Source organism: Zalophus californianus, chromosome 4 (assembly GCF_009762305.2).
Source record: "Zalophus californianus isolate mZalCal1 chromosome 4, mZalCal1.pri.v2, whole genome shotgun sequence".
Taxonomy (NCBI): Eukaryota; Metazoa; Chordata; class Mammalia; order Carnivora; family Otariidae; genus Zalophus; species Zalophus californianus.
Genome location: NC_045598.1, coordinates 90,400,854 through 90,425,805, shown reverse-complemented (window position 1 = coordinate 90,425,805; position 24,952 = coordinate 90,400,854). Strand labels below are relative to the sequence as shown.

Sequence of the window (24,952 nt, the reverse complement as noted above, 5' to 3'; positions counted from 1 at the left end):
CAAGAGATGGAAATACACTGCAGCTTAAAATGACAGACTCCTTCCCCTGGCCTCTATGATGAGATTAGTTTTCTAGAACAGTGCTTTTCCTCTCAGGATTCCATTCCTTCATGCTGAAGCCAGGCATGACTGCAGCTAATTGGGGAGTGCTATGTGCCTGGCCAGCAAAAATCCTCTGCCCTGTGCCTCATGTGATTTCTGTCCCCTGCTGCCTCTGCACCTGCAAGTCTGCTCTTTGCCTGGAGCCCTTGGCTGGCTTCGTCAGTGCCAGCACTTGTCTTCGATGACACCCCTTGGGAAGGTTGGGGGCTGTGGCTCCCGGTGGCCTCTCTCACTGGGAGATCTGAGTCTACGTTCTCTCAGCCACCCTGCGCCCTGTCCACACACAGTGCTCTCCCACATGGCACAGTGGGGCTGTGCTCTGGGTGCGGTTATATATCCTTTGATGGGGGAGCTCCTGCTTGCAATCCAAACTTAAATTTAACGGACCGTCTGTTGGAGCCATGCTGGGGGTGGCCTCATTAAGCACTTTTTATCCACTATCTTATGTGAGCTTTGCTAGGCCCTGCAGATACAATGATGCCAGCCACACAGCCCAGCCCGAAGCCAGTGTTGATAGAGACCCCAAGGTACAGGGTTGGGCAAAGAAGAAAAGTACCACCCTATCTGGGAGGAGTCAAAGAAGGAACAAGGTCCCAAATTCTTTGACACTTCTAATGAGAGACAGAGTCTGAGTCCTCTCCCCAGGAATCTGGGCTAGCCTGTGGCTGTGTCAAGTGCTAGAATGTGACGGAAGTAATGCCATATGGATTCCGAAGCTAGGTCATAAAAGACATGTGGCTTCCATCTTGTTCGCTGGAATACTAAACCTTTACATAGGATGTTTGGTTACCCCACAGCTATTACGCCAGAGGGGCCACACGTGCCGACATTCTGGTGGATGGTCCCAGGCTTCAACCATCCCCCAAAAACATGCCCGACATTTAAGTGAAGAAGCCATTTGGGAGTGGATCTTCTAATTCCAGCCGCCAGCCCTCCATCATTTGCCTCAGCCCCAAGCGATGTGGCAGACCTTTCGGAGAAGGGCAAACCATCATCCCTTGTCTTGTTTTACTCCACTAAGTTTGGGGCTGGTTTGGTATGCAGCAATAGTAACTGGAACAGGGCATCAGCAAGAAGGCCCTTGGACTGGGTCTTAAGGGATGAGCTCACCCCACGGACACAATGGGAAAGCCCAGACCAGGCAGAAGGGACAACAAATGCAAAGTCACATAGAACATTCGAGTCTGGTGTCTTCAGGGAATTGCCACCACTGGTACTCAGCTGGAGCACAGCTGGCCAGAAGATGAGGCTGAAGCGACACAGATACCAAGTAATAGGGAGTCTCATATGCCGTGCAAAGACCTCATCATGCTTGATTCCATCAACTCTAAATTTGCCGCTGTTCCGCGATTCCCGATGACTTACTCATGCAGTGATGACTTATTAGTGAGGTTAACTGTTGCATAACACTTGAGATGCTATCTATAATACAGTCACTCAAGAAGGCTTTATTCCCTAAGTCACTGATCGGAGGTTTTAATTTTGCTGTTTTAACATTTGAATCATGAGTGTTACTGTCTCGTCCTCAAGTGTCCATTATGTTGTCCCTAGAAAGGAAAGGCACAGGTGTCTGCCTTCTGGAATGCTAATCATTTCCAGGGAACAGAGCAGACCGGGACTTGGGAGTCTCCTAAAGGGACAGCTAATTCTCTGTGTTCTCAGAACACCTCTATCGCATTTTATTTTTCCCTGTACTTAACCAGCTCCTTTTACTTTTCACAGGAACAAAAGCCCTTTCCCTCCCTGAAAAGGAGACTCCCCATCCTGTGTTCTTGTTGAGACAATTTTAGAAGTACCTCGCTCTGTGCTGCAGGATATTCTAGTGCGTTTCCATAACATATTTAAGGGATCACTCCTTAAAATTGTCACGTCTGGAGAGCCCTGGATAAGTCAGCAAGGACACAGACGTGATCACTCTCTCCTGCCCCTAGTATTACAGGCAGCTATCAATTCCAGCTCATTTAGACTGATCCAATCCCGGCACCAAAAGCCATTTCCATATTATTACGCCAAACTGGAAATTACAGAGGCTGTGTATTCCTCTGCAAAGTCTCCAATTTAGGCTTATAGCTTAGCACTAGGTTATTAGTGATATACATCATTATTCTCAAGATACATTCTATCTGCAAAATTTTGTTCTCAAATCCTTTGGAAGACCTCAGCTGTGCTGTTCTCTCTGCTGGGAAAGCTGCACTGTTCATGTTAGTGCGCTCTTATCAGGGGCTTTAAAATTAAGTTTTGATCATTGATTCCTTGCATCAACAGCCCCCTGATCCTTTCTAGAGGGCAGAGAAACATCACAGAGTGAGGGAGTGGACAAGCTGGAGCTAGGAGGAAGGGGGCTTTCATTAAGTGGGATCTCTCAGGGCCTCAGAGCGTCCATGTGGACGCTACAACCATGAGCAAGCAAGAAAAAAACGAGAATCTTCTTTCTATTTTTCTTGTAGTCTGGTTGCAGCTTGTTTTAGTCAAATAATTCAATTTTGGAAAAACCAGATATTCAAGTTGAGGAATGATACATGCCACCAGTTCAATTGTTTTGTTTGCTTTATTGAATCAAGAAAGTAAACAAAAAAGGTTTGACAATTTAGCTGGTCCCAAACTTTTAACTGCTCGCTCCAGAAAATCTCTAAGGTCTTTGCAAACTGTAAGATTCTATTATTTTATCATTTTGTCAGTGAAATTAGTTGAATTTAGAGACCAGAATTTCTACTAGATAGCTAGAATTGCATGAGTGGGAGAAGCTAGTGAAAGAAAAGCTTTTGCCTTATTTCACGGCTAAGTTGGAAATGTGTGGCTTCAACTCACATTTCTTGAATGTGAACCTCAGATTAAACAGTTTCATGGACAGGCTGTCAATTAATTCTCACCATCGCCCTGTGGGGTGAGGCTCAAGATGCCCACTTTAATGTTAGGTAACCGAGCCTCAGGGAAGGGGAGTTAGATAAAGCCCTGTGAGCTTCTCAGTAAGTTGCGGTGAAGTTTTTAATTAGCTTAAGCCAATGGGTCTCAAAGGGTGACCTCTCGACCGGAGGCATCAACTTCACCCAGGTACTTGTTACCAGTCAAACCCTCGGGCTCCACCCCAGACCTACTGAGTCGGAAATCCTAGGGATGCGTTCCAGCCAACTGTTTCACTAAAGCCCTCCAGGTGATTCTGATGCATGTTCAAGTCTGAGAACAATTTGTTCCGAGGCCAAGTGTGACAAAGATTGAGAAGTACGAGATGTTTCTATTTTAAGACAAGGAGCTATATGTTAAACTGTGAAATTAGAGCTGTAACTTGGGATACATTGATCACACTTAAAGGACTGTTTGCTTTTTAAGATGCATACATCGCAAGTTTTAATTGGGAATACTCCCCTCGTGTTTTTAAAATGAGATTCAACCTGCAAATCTTTCATGTATCTAACATTTTCTCTTCGGGAATTCAGCGTGTTTTAGTTCTTCTTTCTATTATTTAATAGAGTTGTTTACTTAAATTGCATTATTTAAATATAATGAGAGGGGCACACGCTCAAATTTATATTAGCTCCTGTTGTTTCAGTCATCCAGATCAGCACCTGGTACGTAACAGGTGCCCAGTAAATATTTGTGAATGCACGTATAGGACCTTATTACACGGAAAGTCTTCTGTGTGTGTGTGTGTGTGTCTGTATCTGCTAGGAGAGATAACAAGTAAATCACAGTATAAATCATATAGTAAGAACTAAGTGATGAGTCAGACCATTAAGCATGAGTAGAAGCCGTGGGGATGATTTGCCAAGATTTCTTGGAGAGGTGGAGCTTGACTTGGGGTAGGATTTTCATGGGTGAAGAATACTGAAAGGCATTTCAGGTTTTTAAAAAGACCTGACTGAGGTCAAGAAGATGATAACGTGCAGGGCATCTTCAGGCCCCGTGGGTTGGAGAGGTATGCCGGGACACCCTGAAGGTGGGTTTTGAGTGTAAGGCTGTGGAGTGGGCAGTTATTGTGAAGGATTATCAGATGGAGGGATCACAGAGGTGCCAGCTCCTGAAAATCATTGTTTAAGCAGGTTAACTGTAAATCAATGAAAGATTCAACACTTCTTTTAACTACTGAAATCTGAACACCTTTCCCATCATAATGCTGTATCTCTACCATGCAGCCCATGAGCGCCTTGTACACTCACATTTAACCTTTTCTCCACTGGATTGCCACACTCTGCCGTCTTCCCTTCATCGTATGCATATACATAGCTTATCAGAAGCAATTCAGTGTACAGAAAGAAAAATAGGGGTCAACAATGTCTCATAAGCTACAGTGATAGAAATGTAGTGTATTATTTAGAATAAAGATGGTAAAAATACTTAACACAGTACCTAGCTCCAGGCTTTCAGTTAAGATTCACCGTGTGGTTGCTATTACTATTACTTTTTGGTCACCATTAGTATTCTCCTTTTGGCATTGTTGCTAATGTAAGCTCCATGTTCAGGCCATATGTCTCATTTAAAACTTTAAAAGCCTTGCGTTCATTGTCCTGGAGTGCTTTTGGGGGGAGGTCCGGTAAGACCTCTGGCCGAACATTTCCAGAAAAATCTGGAAATGTGGAACTGGAGCTTGAAAGTATCACCATTGCAGTCATCAGCACTTTAGACTCTTCCTGTGGTTTACCAGTTTATCAATTAATTTCGTGTTCGTTAGCTCCTTGTTATTTTCACATTAACTCTGGAGAATGAGTACCATTAGCACCATTTTATAGAGGGGGAAAATTAAGTGTCTAGAGCATTACTGCCCAATAGAAATATAATGTGAGCCATATATGTAATTTAAAAGTCTCCGGTAGCCACATTAGAAAAGCAAAATGAAACAGCTGAAATGAATTCTAATAATATATTTTATTTCACCCAGTATATCCAAAATATTATCATTCCAACATGTAATCAATATGAAAATTATTAAAGAGAGAATTCACATTCTTTTCTCATTTGTTTTGTACTAAAGACTTTGAAATCCAGTGAGTATTCTTACATTCACGGGACATGTCATCTCGGACTAACCACATACAAATGCTCAATAGCTTTAGGTGGCTAGGGCCTACTGATTTAGATAGTGCTGGTCCAGAGGGCAGAGTGGGAAATGAAAATATGTGCCCTGAAGGGTCAGAATAATGCCCACAACTTAGAAAGACCTTTGCTCCTGATCTAATGCTTGTAAACTAGAATAACCATAACAATGAAACAAACCAGACAGAAAGAAAGTGACTTGGTGCCATTTAACCCAAATGTGTCCCGTTGTCGCATGTATCTTACTTTTTAAAATGTTAGGACAAGAATGGAAAAAGAAACACCCTGACCCCTTTCCAGCACAATGTCTGCAATAGAGAAAGCAGAGTGGGTTGTGCTGCTCACAACCCTGACAACAGAATCAGAACTCACATCATTTCAAACTTTTTCAGAGTGTGATCATATTTCAGGTGACACAATCTGAAGAACTGGGAGGGGTTGAAATCTACATGGTAACATCCTCTAATGTAAATCAACAAAGGGCTATCTGCCCCTAATTGGAGGTAGCCCTCACTATCAATAATACAGGCATGTGGTCAAAAATGCAAATATATTGTGTGCATTAAGGTGAGAATTTACATGGAAATATGGACATATTCAGACCCAATGAAAAATGACATGTATCCAGTTGCCAGAGTTTATTTAATTGGAACTGATTGTGAAGTATGAGGCTTTTATTATACACATTTTAATGCAGATATTTATATTGCTCAGGAACAGAGATTCTCCCAAGAGCTTTATTTAGAACCCTTATCAAACCACTAATATCCTTCAGACCCTGAAGGAAGGTTAACCCGGGTTCACCCAGGGCCCCAGAGGATGTGAATCTCCATTGGTCTACATGCTGCCATGAGAAACACACCAAGTTGCCAAGACACTTGGATCATTTGTCACTCACATTATACTGCTGCTCCGGGCCATTTTCACTTTTACTTCACGCATGGCTTCCAGAACAACCATGCACATGTTAAAATAGCTATCTACAAAAGGGAGTATAGATGCCCTTAGCAGCTTGGGCAAGGTAAGGTCAGTATGAAATGAATAAAGAGCTGATTGCTGGACATGTGCCTTCAAATACCCTCATGTTATTTTCACTCATCACCTGTCTACAATTTATTATTTAACAGGACTTCCATAGTTAGGATAAATCTCAATCTTAGGTTTTAGAGCAGTCATCCTTATACTTTTAGGCCTTTTATAAATTAAAAAAAAAAAAAACAACAAAACAACAGAGTGTAATAGATTCTTTGCCCAGGGGAAAAAAAAATCATATATACACAAAATCTTACGCGTAATTTAAAGCACTTTACAGCTAGAATCCCTCCATCTCCCTCCCTGAATCTGGTTTGAAGTCTAGATGTAGAAACAGATCCTCTTTTAAGAGTCCCTTGCTATAATGTGTGCTGCTGGGTCTATTTGGCAGAATGAGAACCATTGATCAGAATGCATTTAGATTTGACTGCTTTCCCAATTATGAATTGTAATTACACAGGATGTAAACACGGGTTTAAGTGGTTGTAAAAGTACTCTAATGCTTGTCACACTATTAATTTAATAAACTAAATATTTAGTTGGGGTCCTCATAATTAGGCATCAGCCGACTGAAGGATTCCTGCAAACGTGGACATACTGTCCTCGGTCCCACGTTCTCCACCCCCCCCCCCCCCAGCGGGGAGAAAGAGATGGGGAGTGATGACACTAATCTCTGCCTTTAGGTGTTTATCACACCATGGAAGCCAAAACAATTACTCAGGGCTTCACGGGGGTAGGCACGACTAGTAAATTTCAAAATGCTATTTCCTTGGAGAATGTTTTCTCGCCGTGTTTCACACTGGCAGAGGGAAAACCATTCCCCCACAGGAGCGGCCCTCCTTCCGAGCGCAAATACAAACGCACAAAAATGACATTATGTTCTTGCCTGCCTGGGGCAAAAAGAATCACCTATTCTTAACAGGACTTCAGGTGTGTGATTTTCTGCCATTTTCCTTCTTTTGTTAGATTAGAATGACTGCGCCTTGTAAGAGCGAAGCTGTAATGCGGTTGTATCAGGGCAGGGCGGCTGGAACAGACACACCGCGGGACATTATGTTTCTAACGGAACTTGACACATTCTTGCCACGCAGGAATTTCAGAGTCTATGCAGACAGATGCAGGAGAGGTAGTAATTATTTTTTCTCTCTTCTAGTCAGTCCCCCCTCCCCATTCGATTCATACTTCACTAATTAAATAACAGCTGATGCCTCTGAAAAACTGGGACTATGTTAAGAAAATGGGTCTTATTTTTCCTTCCAATTCTCTGCAGTTCTCTTCAGCCAGCCTAGCTAAATCTTCAGTGTTAACATAATTAGGTCTCATGGAATAATGGCCTATTTCACCAGCTATCATTTCAGGTTAATAAAAACATCACATAATTTTAAATGTTACTACTCCATTTTAATTCATCCATCAATTAAAAACAGCTCTTGGGTGACGGGAGAAGGTAGAAGAGGGATTAGATGCTCAACTGTATAAATGTAAACACCCCCTAAAATCATTTAAGTCTTTTTGATAGGCTTTTTCAGGACCTACTCAAAAAATGTGTTAGGAGCAGAATTTTTCTGCCATAATCGATCTCAAATAATTGCATTTTTAAATATTAATATGGGTTTTTCAGAGATGCTGTTTTCTCATTTCTAGCTAAGTGCAATAATACAATTTTTACAAGGGATATATCTGTTCCTTAGTTATTTGATTCTTCAGATGCAAAATGAAGATAGTATGTGAGTCACACCTTCCCAGGTGTTGTGGAGAGTAAAAGTGCTCCATGTTCCCAAGATTTGGGTGAAAATTCAAAATGTGATGGTTGGCATTCTTAATTCTGACATCATATTATGTTTATGTGTAGTTTATGCTAGGAATTCCTCGGCATCTGTTTTAGGTAACTAAAGGGGAAAACTTACTTTTAGTGTAAAAAAGTGGAAATGTAGTTAAAAGGGAAAAACTCTTCTATATGGAACTGGTCAGAACTGTAGGAATATTTGTGTCAGATCAATATTCAATATTTCTCAGACAGAAAATGGATTAGAATCTAGTCCTGATTTCCTGAGGCCAAGAAGGAATTGCTCACAACCAGACATTTGGATCAAAACTCTGGAGGTGTTCCTTACCTCTATTTTTCATTCTTATATACCGTTAAGGCTGTCCAATTGGATTTTCCAAAAAAAAAAAAAAATCCTACAGTTTTACCTGGTTACTCATATTGTTCTAACATGTAGCTTGGTTTCTGCCCCCATTCCCACCCTTACCAAGAAAGACTGGGAATAAACATGGTGGGGAAGGAACTCTATTCAGATTGCTGAAGCTGAAGCTTTAAAATTGCGCCAGATCATAAGATACAGAGTCCCATATGTAACAAATATATCTAGAACATGTATTTCAAAGTTCCCACAGATTCTGTGCAAGCTTGTGAGCAGAGACTGTTGAACAGGTATTTTATTTAGTCTTCAACAACAGGTGAAGTACAACAAACCCATATCCCATAATGCACCGAGCACCCATGTCAGAGTATGGGGTCTTTACATCCTATAGTAATACTGGATTATTGATGGTGGAGAGGGAAGGCAATGGGACAAAAGATCTCACTTCAGGGTTTCCTCACAGCTGCCCCCAGTCCATCCCAAACTTCCTACCATCCAGCAAGTCCACAGCACAAGTCTGAGAAGAGGTGTGGCGGAGCATTCATAACAGGAACCGCTGAACTGTGGCCCATGCCTTCCCCCAAGCTGCACATTTCTGTTACCCAGGTGAGTGATTTGTGCCATCTTAGCAATTTAATTCAAGGGCACCTCATGCAGTGTTTCCGTCCAGGCAGATCCACCAGGTGGGGACCAGGACAAAAGTGCCAATGGAAGCCCATGTGTCATATGGCTAAACAGTTAAAAGTTACATGGCAAGCTAACACAGGCTTGAATAAAATACATTCCAATCCGCCACTTTGACACAAATGCTTTTATAGGAATTGGAAACCCAGGTATCGACTTAGAATCCTTAGCCTGCTCAGAGTTCCTTCCGTCCTGGACCCTGGCCCTGAGGTAGCCCTAGTCTCCCCCTCCCACCTTTCGCCCCTTTCCTTCCATTCCTGAGCTCTGGTTTTCACCGCAAGGAGCTTCTTCTCGCTCCTGTGAGAATTCTCCAGTGTGCACTGCCTGCCACGACCGATTCATGAATCTATCCACACAGACTCACTGCTGGCCACCCTTGCGCCCAGGGATGTGCAGTCATGATGCATGATGCCGCTTGCCTTTAGGACCTTGGGCCCCCAGAAGAGGTGCATACATGCCGTTAAAGTGGCTGGAGGCCATCTGGGTAGGAAATACTAGGTTCCCAGCTACTAATACCAAGTGACAGGAGGGTCAGAATGGGTCCCTTTAAGCAAGGGCCCCTCTTTGCTGGGACTGAAGTGCTCCATCTAGGCTGGTACATGGTCAGGAATAAATCGCTTCCATATCACAGCAGACCAGGCTAGTTACTGTTTTAGAAATAGTGATACTTTGTATATAGCTGAGCCTTCGGACAAAAATTTTGTTGCAGTTTTATGCTCATTCATGGTGTTGATGGATGGAATTATATTTTTACTCTGCGGGAAAGTTGACAAAGCAAGAATTGGGACCTTAAGTATGTGAACAGCTTAGTCCCCACTTTTCAGCCGAGTCCTGTTCTAAAGACATAATATGGTAGCTGGAACCCGCTTTGCAAGAATGCTGGAGAGCAGCAGATGCATAAAAATCCACTGAGCTGGGGTTTCTTCAAAGGAATAAACCCTTTAGAAGAACTTGAGAATCCAGATTAAAAAGAACATTTCATTTCCATTTGTAATATACCTAAAAGTGAATTTTTATTAAAAGCAGATCACATCACTTCAGGAAATTCAGAAAACTATATCTAAATACATGGAACACAAGATATTCCTCATCAATTTAGATTCTTATAGCCTCATAAAGATAAAATGCAGATGAATTGATTTAGATCAAGCCTTCATTAAATTTTAGAATTAGCTTTTGGAATCCCATGTATTGCAATGTGCAGAGTCTGATTCCTGAGCATTGTGACAAAGCCATGAGTGGATAATGATAAAGTGCATCATTGCTAGAAATAACACAGTCTGCCTTTGGTTTGTGCTCATAAACTATAAGACAACCTAAATTCCAATTTTAATATGAGAAATCCACCTCATTATAAGTAATCTCAAACTCTGTGTGTTATCAGCATTTTCATGTGTATTCTTTGGTGAGTCTGAACTATAATTTGCTGTTTATGCTTCTAATGTAAGTCTCCAATTTCTGGTTGGCCACCCTGGCACTAAACCAGCACTCGAATTTATTTCCATCTCTCCTTATTTCTTACATCAAAAGAGACTGTTGGTTTGAATAAGAAACATTCAATCGACTTAGACGTGGGGTGGCAGGCAGCGCAGGCATTACCTGTTTACCTTTTATTGCCTGTTTTGAATTGGCTTTTCTGGGAACAAAACCAATAAGACACGATGTTCCTTCATCTAGTTTTCACCCAGGTTATTTATCAGAAGACATCCCCCACCCCCGGCCCCCACCCCATGGTGGGGTGAAGAATTCAGCCTGGGAGCAAGCTTCCAACCTAACACTATCATGGATTATTGCTCTCCCAAGTCATGAAGGACTTCATTGTCCGAAAGACCCTGGCTTGGGCTGATAATTGTTTCTGATTCCAGGACCTGCTGCTAACACATTTGTAAGCCGTGGAACGACAGTGTGCTGGGAACGGAACGCACACTCTTTGAGCCACTTTGAGACTTTGCAAGCGTTCCCCCCGCACCACCCCTGCCCTCGCTGTCTGGCACAGTCATTGGCCTGCTAAAAGGCAGAAACAATTTATTACACCTCGGGTGGTACTTAAAACAAACTTTATTCTCAGGAACAGCAGTTATGTCTCCTTGCTGCTGTATATGTTGCTATTTCCTCTAAATACTAAGTCTGTAGATATTCAATCAAATTGCTAATCACTCAATTTCCCTGCCACTTTCCTGGTTCTCCAGGTTGCCTCTCATGATACTCCATGTAAACACTGTATTTGCGAAGATACACAGATCAGCATCCCTAGAGTCACATGATCACATCAATCTGTGAAAATAGCATGACTTGAAAATTAAAGTCTCTTAGTACTCTGCCAACAGGCTTTGGCATGATCTTGGCAATCGCTTAGATTTTTTTTTTTTTTTTTTTTGCTGTTATAATTTTTCCCAAGTGGAAATAGTCTCATATTTTGCAGAAGTTGTCCAAGCTAGTGAACATCGATCCATCTTCCTGGGTACTAAATTCGTCAGCTGAACGCATTCAGTCCATATAGGAACCAGTAAAGTGAGTGTGGAACTGCTTGGTGGCTGCTCCTTTCATCTTAAGAAATTGCAATACAAATTCCTGAAATCATTTACGCAGGAATTTTTATTCTTTAAATCTTCCAGTGTTAAAGCAACAAGAAAACACTTAGAATGTCCTTTGGTGGAATCTTATTACACTTGTTATATATGTAAACTGATATTCTTTGATGCCAGCACGTTCGTTGCCCTTACAGAGAGATCTCTGCACAATGAAAACAAAACAGAACGCAAGAGGACAAAATAAAATGTCAGTCTTTGCTCCTTCGAATTAGATACATTAACAGATTGTCTGGTAACACAAATTGGCAAGAATACAAAAAATCTACATATTACAGTATTTCAAGAAAAATAACTTCATTTGAATACAAAAGGATAGATACACTTTCTTTTTTCCTAGAGCCACTCTTGGACAGTGGATGTGTGCTCACACTGAGAACGACTTCAGTGCTGCTAAGATATAGGGAGTATGACTGGCTTGAGCTTTTGGAGGGGGCTGTTACACATGTGCGTTACTAACATCAGACAAAGAAATCTTTCAACCAACAAGGGTTACAGAGCAACGTTCACTAAAGCACAGGTTGGAAGGGGTTCAGGGACTGAAGCAGGCCAATATGGCAGCTTGTAACAGATTTCCTTATACCCACAGTGCACTGCCAACAAAGAATGCTTCTGTTTGGTTGGTCCACACACTGGGCCAGTGGTGCTGGGGCACCCCACGGGAGAGTAGCGAGTGGTTGTAGGTTGCTTGATTTGTTTGTTTGTTGTCTTTCCTGTTTCGGGGCGGGGCGGGGGGGGGGGCTGTCGCTCCTTCCCAGTCGGCAATAAGCTCTGCAGCTGGCCTTGTGACTTGCGGTGATAGGATCAACAGCTGCCAACGCCTCTGGAGTCAGAAATGAACAGTCTTTACTCGGATGTGCTGTCCACGGCTGATCAATATGGCTTAGTTCTGTTAGGCCTTTTTAGTTTGTACACGGTGTCGGAGTGGGGGTGTCTGAGGGTGTGTTTCCTATGTTCTCAGCGAATGCTTGCGGGTCGCATTGGCCTCCCCCCCCTCCGCGCGCGGCGGCGGCGGCGGCGGCGGCGGCGAGCCCTGGCCGGGCTGGTGGCCTGCGGCGCGCCTAGACGAGCAGGGGGCTGGCGGTGCCCAGCATCGCGGTCAGCAGCAGCAGCGCGGGGGAGCCGGGCGGGGGCGCCCCCTGGCCGGAGTCGGAGCCGCAGCTGCCCGCCTCCTCGCACCGCAGCTTCTCGCACAGGATGCCCGTGTACGCGGCCGGGCAGAGGCAGCGCACGTTGTTGTAGCACGTCCCTCCGTTCTGGCAGTGCAGGAGCTCGTTGTCGCAGACGTTCGCTGCAGAGCGGGGGGTGGGGGGTGGGGTGGGGCGCGGGGAGGAGAAGCAGAAGCCATTTCAGTGCATCTAGTACAGCAGGTTTTCGGCTTAAAAACACCTCTACGGATCCTGTGTTTCCGCCCGCCCCCCTCCCCTCCCCGCCACAAACTAAGCACGTGACTCCCAATTTCCAAACAAATGTAGTTTGCTGCCTTTGTTTGTTTGTTTTAAATCATATTTGTCTTTTTCGCATAGATTTTTGCTGCGATCTTGGATAGTATCATTGTCCATGTCAGGCTATCGAGTACAAAGTAATGGAATACTCCTGGTTTAGCAGTATCTTCTCTTCATAGGACTGGGACCTGTTGGGACCTCCTGCGTTTTTAAAGGACAAGTGCCCTGATACAAGAATGCAGAGTTTTAAAAAGCCAGATGAATGGTAGTTAAAATGCAAATAGGTATGGCTAAAAGGACCAAGAACCTCCAAAGGGGTGGGGCATTCTCCCTGCAGGTGATTCCAGCGGCAGCATGCGGGAAGACAGGGCCTAACGGGGGAGGCAGGAGGAGGGAGGGGATGGGAGGCGGGGAGGGGAGGGGGCAGGCAGCATGCTCCAGGCAGGCGGCAGCCAGATCAGAAGAGAGAAAGTGGGAGGAGAGTGAGGATGAGCCGTCATATTTGCCCCTGACAGCCTATTAGGATATTCACTGCCTTGTAAATCCGGGAAGTAGTAGAGTCCAAGGTTACCTTGATTTCCCGGAATGATAAAAAATGCAGTGATGAGACCCTGATTACCAAAATTTCGCTATGTCCGTCAATTAATAGAATCGGTTTGAATAAATCAAGCAAGCAATTCCAGATACGAAAATTCATTCATGGTCCCTGTCATGTAATTTTCATCTCTAATAATTACTTATTTCAAAGTTCTGGTTATCCTCATTAATTCCATGTCTCCTATTCTTTTAGATAATCAAGGTTTCACTGATTTAGCAGAATGTTAAATAGGACCCAGGGAAATTAAAATAACAACAAAGAGTAAAAGAGCCAAGAACACTTCCAACAACATATGCTGCTTAAGCATTTAATATATAGAACCACTCCGGAGCGGGGCGGGGAGGGGGGGTTAGGGGCAGAGCAGAAAAAGTAGATTTTTATAAATTATAACATTTTTCATTTTTAAAAAAATGTCATGGTCAAATTTCCCTGGGGGTACCACATGAATTAAACACACACACGCACACGCACACACTTAATATTACTATCAAGTTCAAAGTATTAAAAAAAAAAAATCTCCCAAGTAGTAATTCAATAAATGCTGCTTGTCCATTAATCATGTTCAGTAGTCATGTCACCTTGAAAGGAAGCTTCCTACACACAAACGTTCTAATGCCCTGTGTGCAAATGAGCTGAGGAAAGATAGTAGTGGACGCTCACAGAGTTAATAACAAAGTGCCCTCAGCGGGGCCTTGTTTTGCCTTCTTCCACAATAACTCCTTGGCGACCTCTAAGACAGCTGCATAATGTATTGGTACAATTTTCAAAAGTACCCACCCTTGCTGTCTGCAAATGTCAGAAGTGACTATTAAGGCCTACTAAATCCTTCAGTTCCAAATATTGACATACAAGGTGGTATTGTGGGGGCTCTAGTGATTATATAAGCTGCCTCTCATTGGGTGGGAGAAATCTTGAATATTAGACCCAATTTATAGTATTTTATGTCATGGTTAAAAATGTCAAGAGCTGTAGCTGGGAGGCAAAAATCTACAAGTGTAGAGTGGTTCTACTCATGGTCAAAACTGGTTGTTGTTAATTTGAGAAGCATCCATAGGTTTTCAGCATTTTGTTTTGCTTACCCTTCAGGAAATAGCTGTTTAATTGGGGTAACATGGAAGAAACAGATCCAAATAACTGTTTCCATTTAAAGTTAAAGATTCTTAGCATTTCTAGTCCCAGGCAGCAGATTGCTGAATGGGATAGTTCCTTCCATTTGGGCACCAGAGGTAGGGAAATATCTGTTCTATCAATATCAATAATTGCTTGCCTTGGATTATTGAGAAGAAATCAATAGTTAATTAGATAGTGCTCCCCTTAAAAAAAAAAAAAAGCTATTTTTCTTCTTGGACTTGAAGGTAAACCAGTTGTTGAACAGAGATTTCTTTCTTTTTTCTTTCCCCAAGAAGCTGGTGATTAAGTTAAAATCCAATACCTTTCTTACATTTAAATAATCTGCTAGTTGATGTTGGTGAGTGTGAGAAATTCAATAACTAGGCAAGGAACAGATGTAACCCAGGATTCATAATATCATGGATTGGGGAAGTAAATTTTTTTCTGTAAGAGATAAACAGAAAAAATCAAATCTAGAATATATTTTCATTACTTTAGAATTCGCTATAAGACTTTTTACATTTAGTCTCCTGATTGTGCTATTCGACAAACACAGAACTTCATAGCTATGTGCAGCATTCTGTTGGAATCACGTGCTAGAAGCACATCTGAACCTAACTACAGATCTTACTTGCTATTCATAAATTTATCCTTCATCTTCATGTCTTTTTGAACCAAATTTGTGGTGCTTAATGAATAAACTAGGTGGCTAACAAATATCACTGAGCTCTTCTTCAGCATATGAAGCCTTTTACGAAACGCCGTGAACAGATAAAAAATGATAAAGCGTGATCTCTGCTCTTATGGAGTTCAAGTCTGGTTGGGAAGCTAAAACATAGGCAAGACATGATCCAATAATAATTTCATTAGCATGCCTTTATCAATTCCATCCGCCTCAGCCAACATCTGTTGTGGGCCAACCATCCCGCTCGATTGTACTGTTGTACCTGCCCTAAAGGAGCTCACAGTTTGGCAGAAAACAAATGAAAACGAACATGCAGAAATAACTGTGATACAAAAAAAGACAATAAAGGAAGTATTTGCAAAATGCTAGGGGAACTGAGATGCTGGTGTAAATAATTATTTGGAGGAAGATTAGAAAAGATTCTAGGAAGGAGATTGTATTTGAACAATAGTGCACTCCAGGCAGATATTGGTAGAAGGAGCATTATGGATGGGGAAACTGTATGAGTATGGACTGGGAGACTTGCAAGTGCAGAGTGCTGGTTATTAAGCAATTGTCTCTCAACTCTAAAAGCACCCTTCTTTCTGCACGTTGTCTCCGGCTTCCACCGACAGGGGAGTGTTGCCCTGTGATGGCCCTTTACCCCGGTAGCAGCATTTGGTCCCAGGGTGTAGCTTTATTCAGAACCGGCTTTATTCCCCCACCCCCTCCCCCCCTCAGAAGTTTCCTGCACCAACCCAGCGGCGTTCCTTCCCTAGAGGTTCAAGCTCAGCTCTGAGGGGCCCTGCCCAGGTTTCAGAGGTCCCAGGCAGCAGTCAGGCATTCTGTCCCCCCATGTCTGTGGGGTCTCCCCTCCGTCCTTTTAGTTTCTAATAACTCATCCTCTTTCCTGTGATCCTGCTGCCCAGGAGTGGTGCTGCTCTCTGCTTATTCAGTCTCTACTATCTCTGAGTGACTTCAGTGTCCTCTTCTCATTTCTAAATTCCAAAACACCCGTTTAACTGTTCCCTTCAATGAATTTTCTCTGTTGAGATGCCTAGTGTGGTTTCAGTTTTCTGACAGGAGCCTGAGTGAGAGACGCATGGAACACACTGGCGAATTGTGAACGGACTGGTGTGGCTGGAATGTTGGATGTGCACAGGGCAAATGGAGACTGGAAACGTAGGCTGTGGCCTGGTTGTGTACCTTCTTCATAACACACAACACAGAGTTTCGATAATAGGCAATGGGAAGCTGTCAAAGACCTAGGAGCAGGGTGGTGTTTTAAAGGGGGGAGACACAGGTGAGGCTTAGCCAGAGAAAGGACAGACTGGAGGCGAGGGGCCCAGATGCTTCAGTAGAACGGGCTTGGTCTGGTTAGAGCAATGGGGAGGGAGAGGTGATAGATTTGGACGCAGGCGATTTGAAATGGTTAAGAGAGATTCTGAGGTTCCTGTTTTCAGTATTCGGATGCATCGTAATAAAATTTATAAAGAAAAGTAGATTGGAGGAAGACTTTGGGCAGGGAAGAAAATGCACTTTTTTGGACCTATTGACTTTGAGGGGTCTGTAGGCTCTTCTTCAGGGGTCTTGTTCTTAGCCGGAAAAACCAGTTAACCGTTCAGGAGGTAGGTCATCCTGGAGTTACAGGTTTGGAGCAGGGGTGATGGTGGTCATTGTTACAGATGGAAGTGAAGGGACTAGAAGACCTAATCTTGGTAGAATGTAGCGTAAGGACAAGTGAAGGCTCTGGATCGAACACTGAAGAATATCAGCATCTAGGCCACAGGAAGAGAATGAAAGATCACGAAGGGTCCTGAGAAGAAAAGATGTCAACAAGATGCAGTGATCATATGAGGGTATACAATTAATTCTAGAAGCCTTTCTGCTGTGGGTGACTTTATCTAGGGATGAGCAAACAGACTGGAAGAGTGTGAAAGAAGGGTACTTTGAGTGAAGGAAATTGCAAAATAAGGATTACATGTTCTTGATTGAATCTGACAGAAGGGATTTGGGAATAATTAAAAAAAGGATTGGAGAAATTTAAGGAATTAACATTTAACAGAGGTCTTTGGTTGTCAGTCTAAAGTAATGCTTTTCAACAGTGGATGATTTTGTCTCCTGGGGGAAATTTGACAATGTCTGCAGACATTTGGTTGTCACACCTCAGGGGAGGGCATGCTACTGGCCTCTAGTGGATAGAAGCCAGAGATGATGCTAAATATCCCGCAATGCACAGGACAGCTCCCCCCCCCCCCGTCCCCTCCCCAAACAAAGAATCACTCTTCAATTAATGTCGATGGTAAAATGATGAAGTTTTACCAGGGTGTCAGCCACAGCAACGAAGAGGAGCGGTTGTCCTTACATATACTGGGCAAAGGGGAATGAAGATGCCTTGCTGATTCTAGATCACAGAGAGATAGTGAGTTTTTAGGTGCAGAGCCACGGGAATTAGAGGCGACTGTAAATACTCAAAGTTGAAATATAAGAGTGGCTTATCCTTGGAGGGGAGTAAATACAGAAAGCTGGGATTTAAGACAGACCCGTTGGGTCACACACCGTTGACAATGAGAGAATAAGAGAGATGAACCAAAATGACCCATCGTATAATTTGTTCTACTTTGCTCTGTTAGGAATAGTAAAATCACAGTGTGGAGAAACTCCAGAAACTAGACAAGTTCTAGATGAGGAAACTGAAAGCAATTTATGGAAGAGCTAGAGCTAGAATCAGGGCTCCTGATTTACAGATTCCTGCTCTTTACATAGAAAAGAACGTTCAGGAGAAACACAGTAAATGGTGGCGTGCAGTGCGCATCCTATGTTCCTCAAGACAATCTAACTAACCTCTGTAATCCTCAGTGGATTGTCACGTGTACTGACCAGCTGTTCTGCCTTCATACCACACTGTGACTAGGCGGGGGTATAGGTTGAGAGCATTAGATCTCATATCTTCCAGACTTCCAGTGCGTTCTGGCAGCACTCCAAATACCAATCAGCTCATCCATAAAGTGTAACCAAAAATATCAAAGGTCTAGGTTGGGAATAGCAACAGACAAACACCATTTACAACCCTGGCAGTATCTCCAGTTCATCCAGCATGTCACTGCAGATTAAAACTCCAACCAGGGATTGCTCCCCAACACACATCTTGCAGTTACCACTTCCTTTACTTGGTGCCCTTCTGTGTGGATTTGTCTCAAACTGAAAACTCTCACCTTATTTGGGGAAGTATTTACATTAAACATGTCCTGATTCTATCTTCATTGCTATTGACAACCTAAGGGTGTGCGATCTCTGTAAACAAAGAAGGTTTGTCTTTAAGTCCTTTGTATGAGACTTGATCCAGTATTGGCTGCAAATTGTTATTTGCCAGACACCATTATGTTTATTATGATGAAATATCCTTAGATACCAGAAAAACTAATCCTACTTTGGTACTGGCTTGACTGTATTCTAAAGGATACTTTTACCATTGATAAAAATAATTCATTAACCGTCGGACGTTTCAATATTAGGAATGCTTTCAAGTGGAGCGACCAGAATGATCTGTGGCCCCTAAGAAATAAGGTTGGGTATTAATGTTAGAACCAAACAGTTATGTGGCTAAAAGATGAAGTGTGGGATCCTGGTGAAGAGGCTGTAGTTGGCAAGGTGTTATAATAGTTCTGATCACAGCTTCAGTAAGCAAGCCACAATAGCAGATAAAGAAGCTTCCACAGTTGCTATGAGTTTATAAAAACACTCAGAATTTTCAAAGTGAAAAAGTAAGAATGAGCGGCATTTCTTCCTCCCTGTTTCCCTTCTTACCTTTCCTCTGGCTTCGATAATGAGCCACAGGGATGTGGCTAAATTATTCAATTCTTTAACTTGTTTTTGTGGGTTCCTTGATTGTCATGCATGTTTCCTCTTCCCAAACTGCAATCCCTTGTCAAAATGTGAATGATGAGGGGCGCCTGGGTGGCTCATTTGTTAAGCATCTGCCTTCGGCTCAGGTCATGGTCCCAGGGTCCTGGGATCGAGCCCCGCATCGGGCTCCCTGCTCCATAGGAAGCCTGCTTCTCCCTCTCCCACTCCCCCTGCTCGTGTTCCCTCTCTCGCTGTCTCTCTCTCTCTCTCTCTGTTAAATGAATAAATAAACTCTTTAAAAAAAGAAAAAAAATGTGAATGACGAGACCTTGATTCCTTTTCCTTCCGTTAGTCCTTTCTGGAACGTATGGAAAAGCAGACATAGAGAGGGATCCCTATGTTCAAAATGGGCACCAGCCAGAACTTAGTGTCGCTGCTTGTTCTATTCTTCTTTGCTTTGGTGACCTGAAGGGTCACTTATTCCCCTTATGGTCATGATGATCCGTTGCATTACAAAAGGGAAGTTTTCTGTGTTTGGATCTTGTTCAAAGCCACTATACATTTAGGTTCACCCTGTCAGTGAGCCACTATGCTTGAGCAATGCTGGGTCTGTATTTATAGACTTGAAAGTTTCTCTTTTTGGCTTTGTCTCAGGCACTTCAAGGGATCGATGCAACGCGTTGCCATGACAGCCTTCCTTGATGGTTGTATTAATAAAGTGACCTCTACCTTCCCCACCTGAAACGAGCCCAGGATTGCCGAGGGAAAGATGTTCCAAATTGTTCCCGTCCTTTTCAAAGAAACGTCAAAGAGTGAATAACCTCTACCAAACAGGCTAATAACAAAGGCATGTGTGCAACATTCAGTTCCGATTTAGGCATTTGAGATTTTGTGGCAGGGAGATAAAGAGCTATGATTATGACCCATTTATTCAGCCTTGGCGGCTGTGATACAAAGTTGTGAGCTGTGAGATATAAAATTGGGCCTTAGCTCCTGGGGTATGGAAGAATCTTTGCAGGCTGGTGTCTAATGGCCTTTTGTGAATTCTGGGCACACTAACTGCATTCCCCCCCCATCTTTTCTCACTTATGTCTGGCTATGAATGGTGACGTGGTACAGTGGAGAAAACATTGATTAAGAGTCATGAAACCTGGGGCGCCTGGGTGGCTCAGTTGGTTAAGCGACTGCCTTCGGCTCAGGTCATGATCCTGGAGTCCCGGGATCGAGTCCCGCATCGGGCTTCCTGCTCAGCAGGAAGTCTGCTTCTCCCTCTGACCCTCTTCCCTCTCATGCTCTCTATCTCTCATTCTCTCTCTCTCTCAAATAAATACATAAAATCTTTAAAAAAAAAAAAAGAGTCATGAAACCTGGGTTCTAGTTCTGACTAGCCATCCCTTTGCTGTGAGGTCTTGGACATACCATGAAGCTACTTAGTGACATCTACCCATCCATCCATCTATCCATCCATCCATCACCCAACCAGGCACTGTCCTAGATGATGGGCACATGGTGGGAGCCAGGCAGATGATGTAGCTGCTTCTGTGGAGCTTACATTCTAATGAAAGCTAGAAAGTTAGGGAAAGAGTTTGAAGTATGTATCTCTCAAGTTCTCTTGAACTTTATGATTTACATGCATATTTTTCATGGGGAGCCTATCGTCTTAAGAGGCAAAGAGTGAGGAATTCCTCCTCTTTTTCATCAAATACGTGATGATAGTTGGACTTCTCCAATATTATGAGTCTTGGTGATGACTCAGGTGGCTGTCTTGGCTTGATTGGTTTTGCCCGTCGGTCTTATCTGGTGCCCCATCGAGCAGGCATAGTTTTTCTTCCGACTTGTACTAGAAGCATGAGGTGGTGTCAAGAGAATGAGGTGAAGACACCTTGTGATTCAAGTCGGGTCTCTGTAGTTAATGGGCCGTGTGAACTTGGGGAAATTGTTTCACCTCTATGTGTCTCTCTTTCCTTACTTCTGAAGCAAGAATAGTTACACTTGTCCTGTTCACCCACCTCGCAGTTGTTGGGAGCCTCAAGGCGAATTATGTAGAGGTGCTTTAAAAAATATAAAACACAACCTAAGGATACTTTGTTAATGTTAAACACCTTCCCCATCCCCCGCCCCTGCAACCCCAGTGCTAGAAGCCCAGGGCGGAAGAGTGAGGTGCTCATTCCTAACCCTGCCAGATAAGGAATTCATTACTACCTAACCAATTCAAGGTGCTCAAGTGAAAACGGAAGCAAATGTCCTCCCTCAAAGACAGCATCTGTATATGTCCTCTGAAGGTATGAATCTTGAGACAGTTTGGGGTCAAACATTCAGGTCTTGAATATTTGTATTCAGCTGTTGTGTCCTCCACAAGGTTTTGCGAAGCTGGCCTGGAGGGGCAGTGCCTGTCTTCTCAAGGGTGACTTGTGTACTCTCACTCAATGTGCATTCTCCTGTACTGATCAGAGTACAGAAGGTGTGTTTTCAGGGTCCCAGGGAGCCCAGCTTTAGCTTCTGCTTTGGGGAGGCAGGGCATAGGTTCAGATGCAAATAGTATCTAGACTGCAACTTGGAGGCGATCAGTTGGAAATATTCTTGTCTTCCTGTTCTCAACCTCCACTCCTGTCTGTGTCTAGATCCATCTGGGGACAGTGGTGCTGGGGGCATGATTCCTGTGTGACAGCATCTAGCCTACTGGGTCTCAGTGTCCTGAGGCTAAGGAGCAGAGCTGAAGGGGCTGTAGGGAACAATGTGGGAGCTGTCGGCTGGGTGGTCAGACATGTGTGGGCAATCAAGACACTAGAGAGAAGCCATTCTATTCAGAGTAATCTAATTTCAAAGCACTGATTATGGGAGTGACACTTGCTCTTGTCCAGTCAAAAGAAACACTGCTCAAAACATCATAAAAAAAAGCCACGTTCATTTTGAAGGAGCCTGTGTTTGCACTAGGCAGTAACACCAGCTAGCGTGAAAGAAATAACAGGTAACTCCAATGAAGGAGCAAGAGGCACTGCCCAAACCCCCCAAAGTTGTCAGTCTTTGCAACCTGAAAAAAAAAAAAAAAAGCCTTTGCTGATGTTGAGAAAGAATGAATTCACTGAGAATCCCACAAAGCCAAAGGCTGGGCATCTTTTCCCAAAGTGATCATTAATGATGTATTGAAATCCTATTTAGGTCAACACCTTCAGACACAGACAGAGGCAAGGTGCTCATAAAAACGGTGCTGAGAAATCATAGAGTTTCTCATCTGGTATCAGAAAATGCACTTGTCTAGTTTAATAAAAAGGTGCGGCCTCGACTCTTTTTGCCCGAGGTGAAAGATGGTGCTCTTTGGGAGGCTTAGTCACACACGGTGCAACACACATCAGGGTATAAACCACTGTTTCAAAGTGCAGGACGTTATGTCAGGAGAAAAAGCAGCCCAAATATTTATCCAGCATGATCCCCCAAAGTACAGACTTACACCTCTACACATGGCTCATGTAAAACAGACCTTAGAAGAAGGACCGGAACGAACTGTACCAAAATGTGACCAGTGTTTAGCTCTGGCTGGTGGGAATGCAGGTGATTTTAGTAACTTTATTTTTCATCTTTAGACTCTTCACTTTCTCCAAATGACCAAGAATAAATATATGGTCCTTTTAACATATTAAAAATGTTAATAAAAGGAACTGTTGTTATTTGAGAAAATAAAAGTCATATTTTACTGAGACGATAAAGGTGATTCATATAAGAAATGATCCATGTGACCAAATCTTGCCATATTTCAGAATTTGTGTCATTCATATATATTTCTAGTCAAACTACCAGTTATCTTAAATGTCTGCAAAAATTATCCCAGAGTATGTTCCCTAACTGGGATTTAAATAAAAACTTGAAACCACACACACACACACACACACACACACACACACACACACACACACACAAATGATCTCAGGAAAGACAGAAGAGTTCCTACACAATCCTATAATCCTAGGAAGGCCCCAGACACTGGGATTCCTTGCCTTGTCAAAATTACACAGCCTCTGGAACTAAAGGGATCTGTAGCCCGAGGGCTTGCTTATTGTTAACTGGTACAGGTGATGCGAGATGAATGGACATTTTTACATTGGCAGATCACAGCGATGACTGTGATGCAATTTTCCACTATCATTCCAGGATAGGGGCTCCGAGTCCAGCTTAACTGCCCTGAAAGAAAACATATTTCATGCAACCTGAGTCTGCAGCAGACTCCTCTGGGTTCCCCTTGTACGTGTCTGCGCCATGTCTGACGTGCTCACTGTGGTTATACGTTAGTATGGAGGACTGTTCCTGGCACCAAATTGATGCCCAACAAATTACTTACTGAACACACAAATAAAATATGTCTTTTGTTCTGTGCCTCTTTCTGAACGGAGGGCATATGTCTATTATTTGTAGATAGACAAGTAGATTGGTAGATTGGTATCAATACACAGGAATACAGAGCTTATGGGCTGGAGAGTGGGAAGTACAGGGAAGTTTCCCTTGATGGCTTCCTTTTGTTTCTGGGCAGTAGGAGGTAAGGCTAACTCCTGAGCACATGGAGAGGGAGGGAAGGTGAGATCTTGAGGGCAGGGGTGAAATATTTGGGAGGGAATAGGTGAGGAAACTAACTGGGGACACCTGGAAAAAGTGCTGGGCAGCGTTGACACTCCAGCTCAGCTCATACCCCATGACTTGCCAGGCCTTTCCATCCTGCTTTGTGATGGAGAACACTAGCAGGAAGGGAATGGTGACTTGTTTGGGGTTTCTTCCTTCAATGATACAGCGTATGCCTGGGGAAGGGTAAGCCTTCCCCAGAAGCAAGAGTGGCCGGCGGAGCCAAGTGAGCAGAAGCACCCCCTTCATTTTTCATTAGGCAAAATGTATTAGCTCTTACTATAATCTTGGCATGCCAGCCATAGGAAGGTGGAAAAGACATGGCCCTGAAGGAAATGAGTGACTTTTGTTTTTTTTTAATTGGAAGGTAACTCGTTAAATTCGAGACACGGGCTAAAGGAAAATCCAGATGGAACTGGGATGGAGACCAAGAGACCGTCAGAGGCACAGAGAAGATTGCAGGTAAAAAGATTTGGTGCTCTTTAAAATGACGTGGGAATTGTGAAAGGCGACCCGTATAGCTGAAGGCAAATCTGTGAAACAGTCCACATTCTGAGGAGGAGGTAAGGCAATCCTACAGGCCTTTGATACTTGACATAAAGAATCCGAAGTATCTGTGACTGAAAGGAGATAATTGTGTCATTAATTCACATGCATTTTTTTTAAGACAGAATTTCAGTGCCTTTGAGCACTGTGTAAAGCTAAAATATAATTTGAGGTTCCTGTTTGTCAAGCTATAGCTAAATATCTCCTTAGAGACTTAATTTTTCCTATGTATACTTGGCAGGAGTGTTCTAAATATGGTCTAAGCCCTCTTAGGATTTTTAAACAGCAGGGATATTTAGGTATGACAAATAGTTACTGAAATCACACAGCAGTAACTTTTCTTAATGATTTTTTTTCCCCCCCGGGAATCACTGTAATTCACTCTTGTCTGTTGTGGCCTTGCTGTCAACATAACCACCTCCTGACAATGTCGAACCAAGTCTTGGGAGGTGATGTTATAAGAGGATGAAACAAAGCCATTTCCCTGTTAATGCCAATGTCGAGGCGAAATGAATTGGTGTCAATAAATTCAAGGTGAGGGGAAAACAACATTATGG

General features: G+C 43.2%; 1 protein-coding gene across 8 annotated transcripts in view; it reads right to left on the bottom strand.

Annotated features, from left to right (window-relative positions):
* Positions 1–11,033: 11,033 nt before the first annotated feature.
* NTNG1 (netrin G1) overlaps positions 11,034–24,952 on the bottom strand; it is a 313,954-nt gene continuing 300,035 nt past the window's right edge. For all 8 annotated transcript variants that reach the window (XM_027578390.2, XM_027578380.2, XM_027578404.2 and 5 more), the window contains one exon: positions 11,034–12,869. In XM_027578390.2, the coding sequence (XP_027434191.1) occupies positions 12,640–12,869 (230 nt within the window). In that variant the 3' untranslated portion in view covers positions 11,034–12,639. The remainder of the gene's footprint in view (positions 12,870–24,952) is intronic.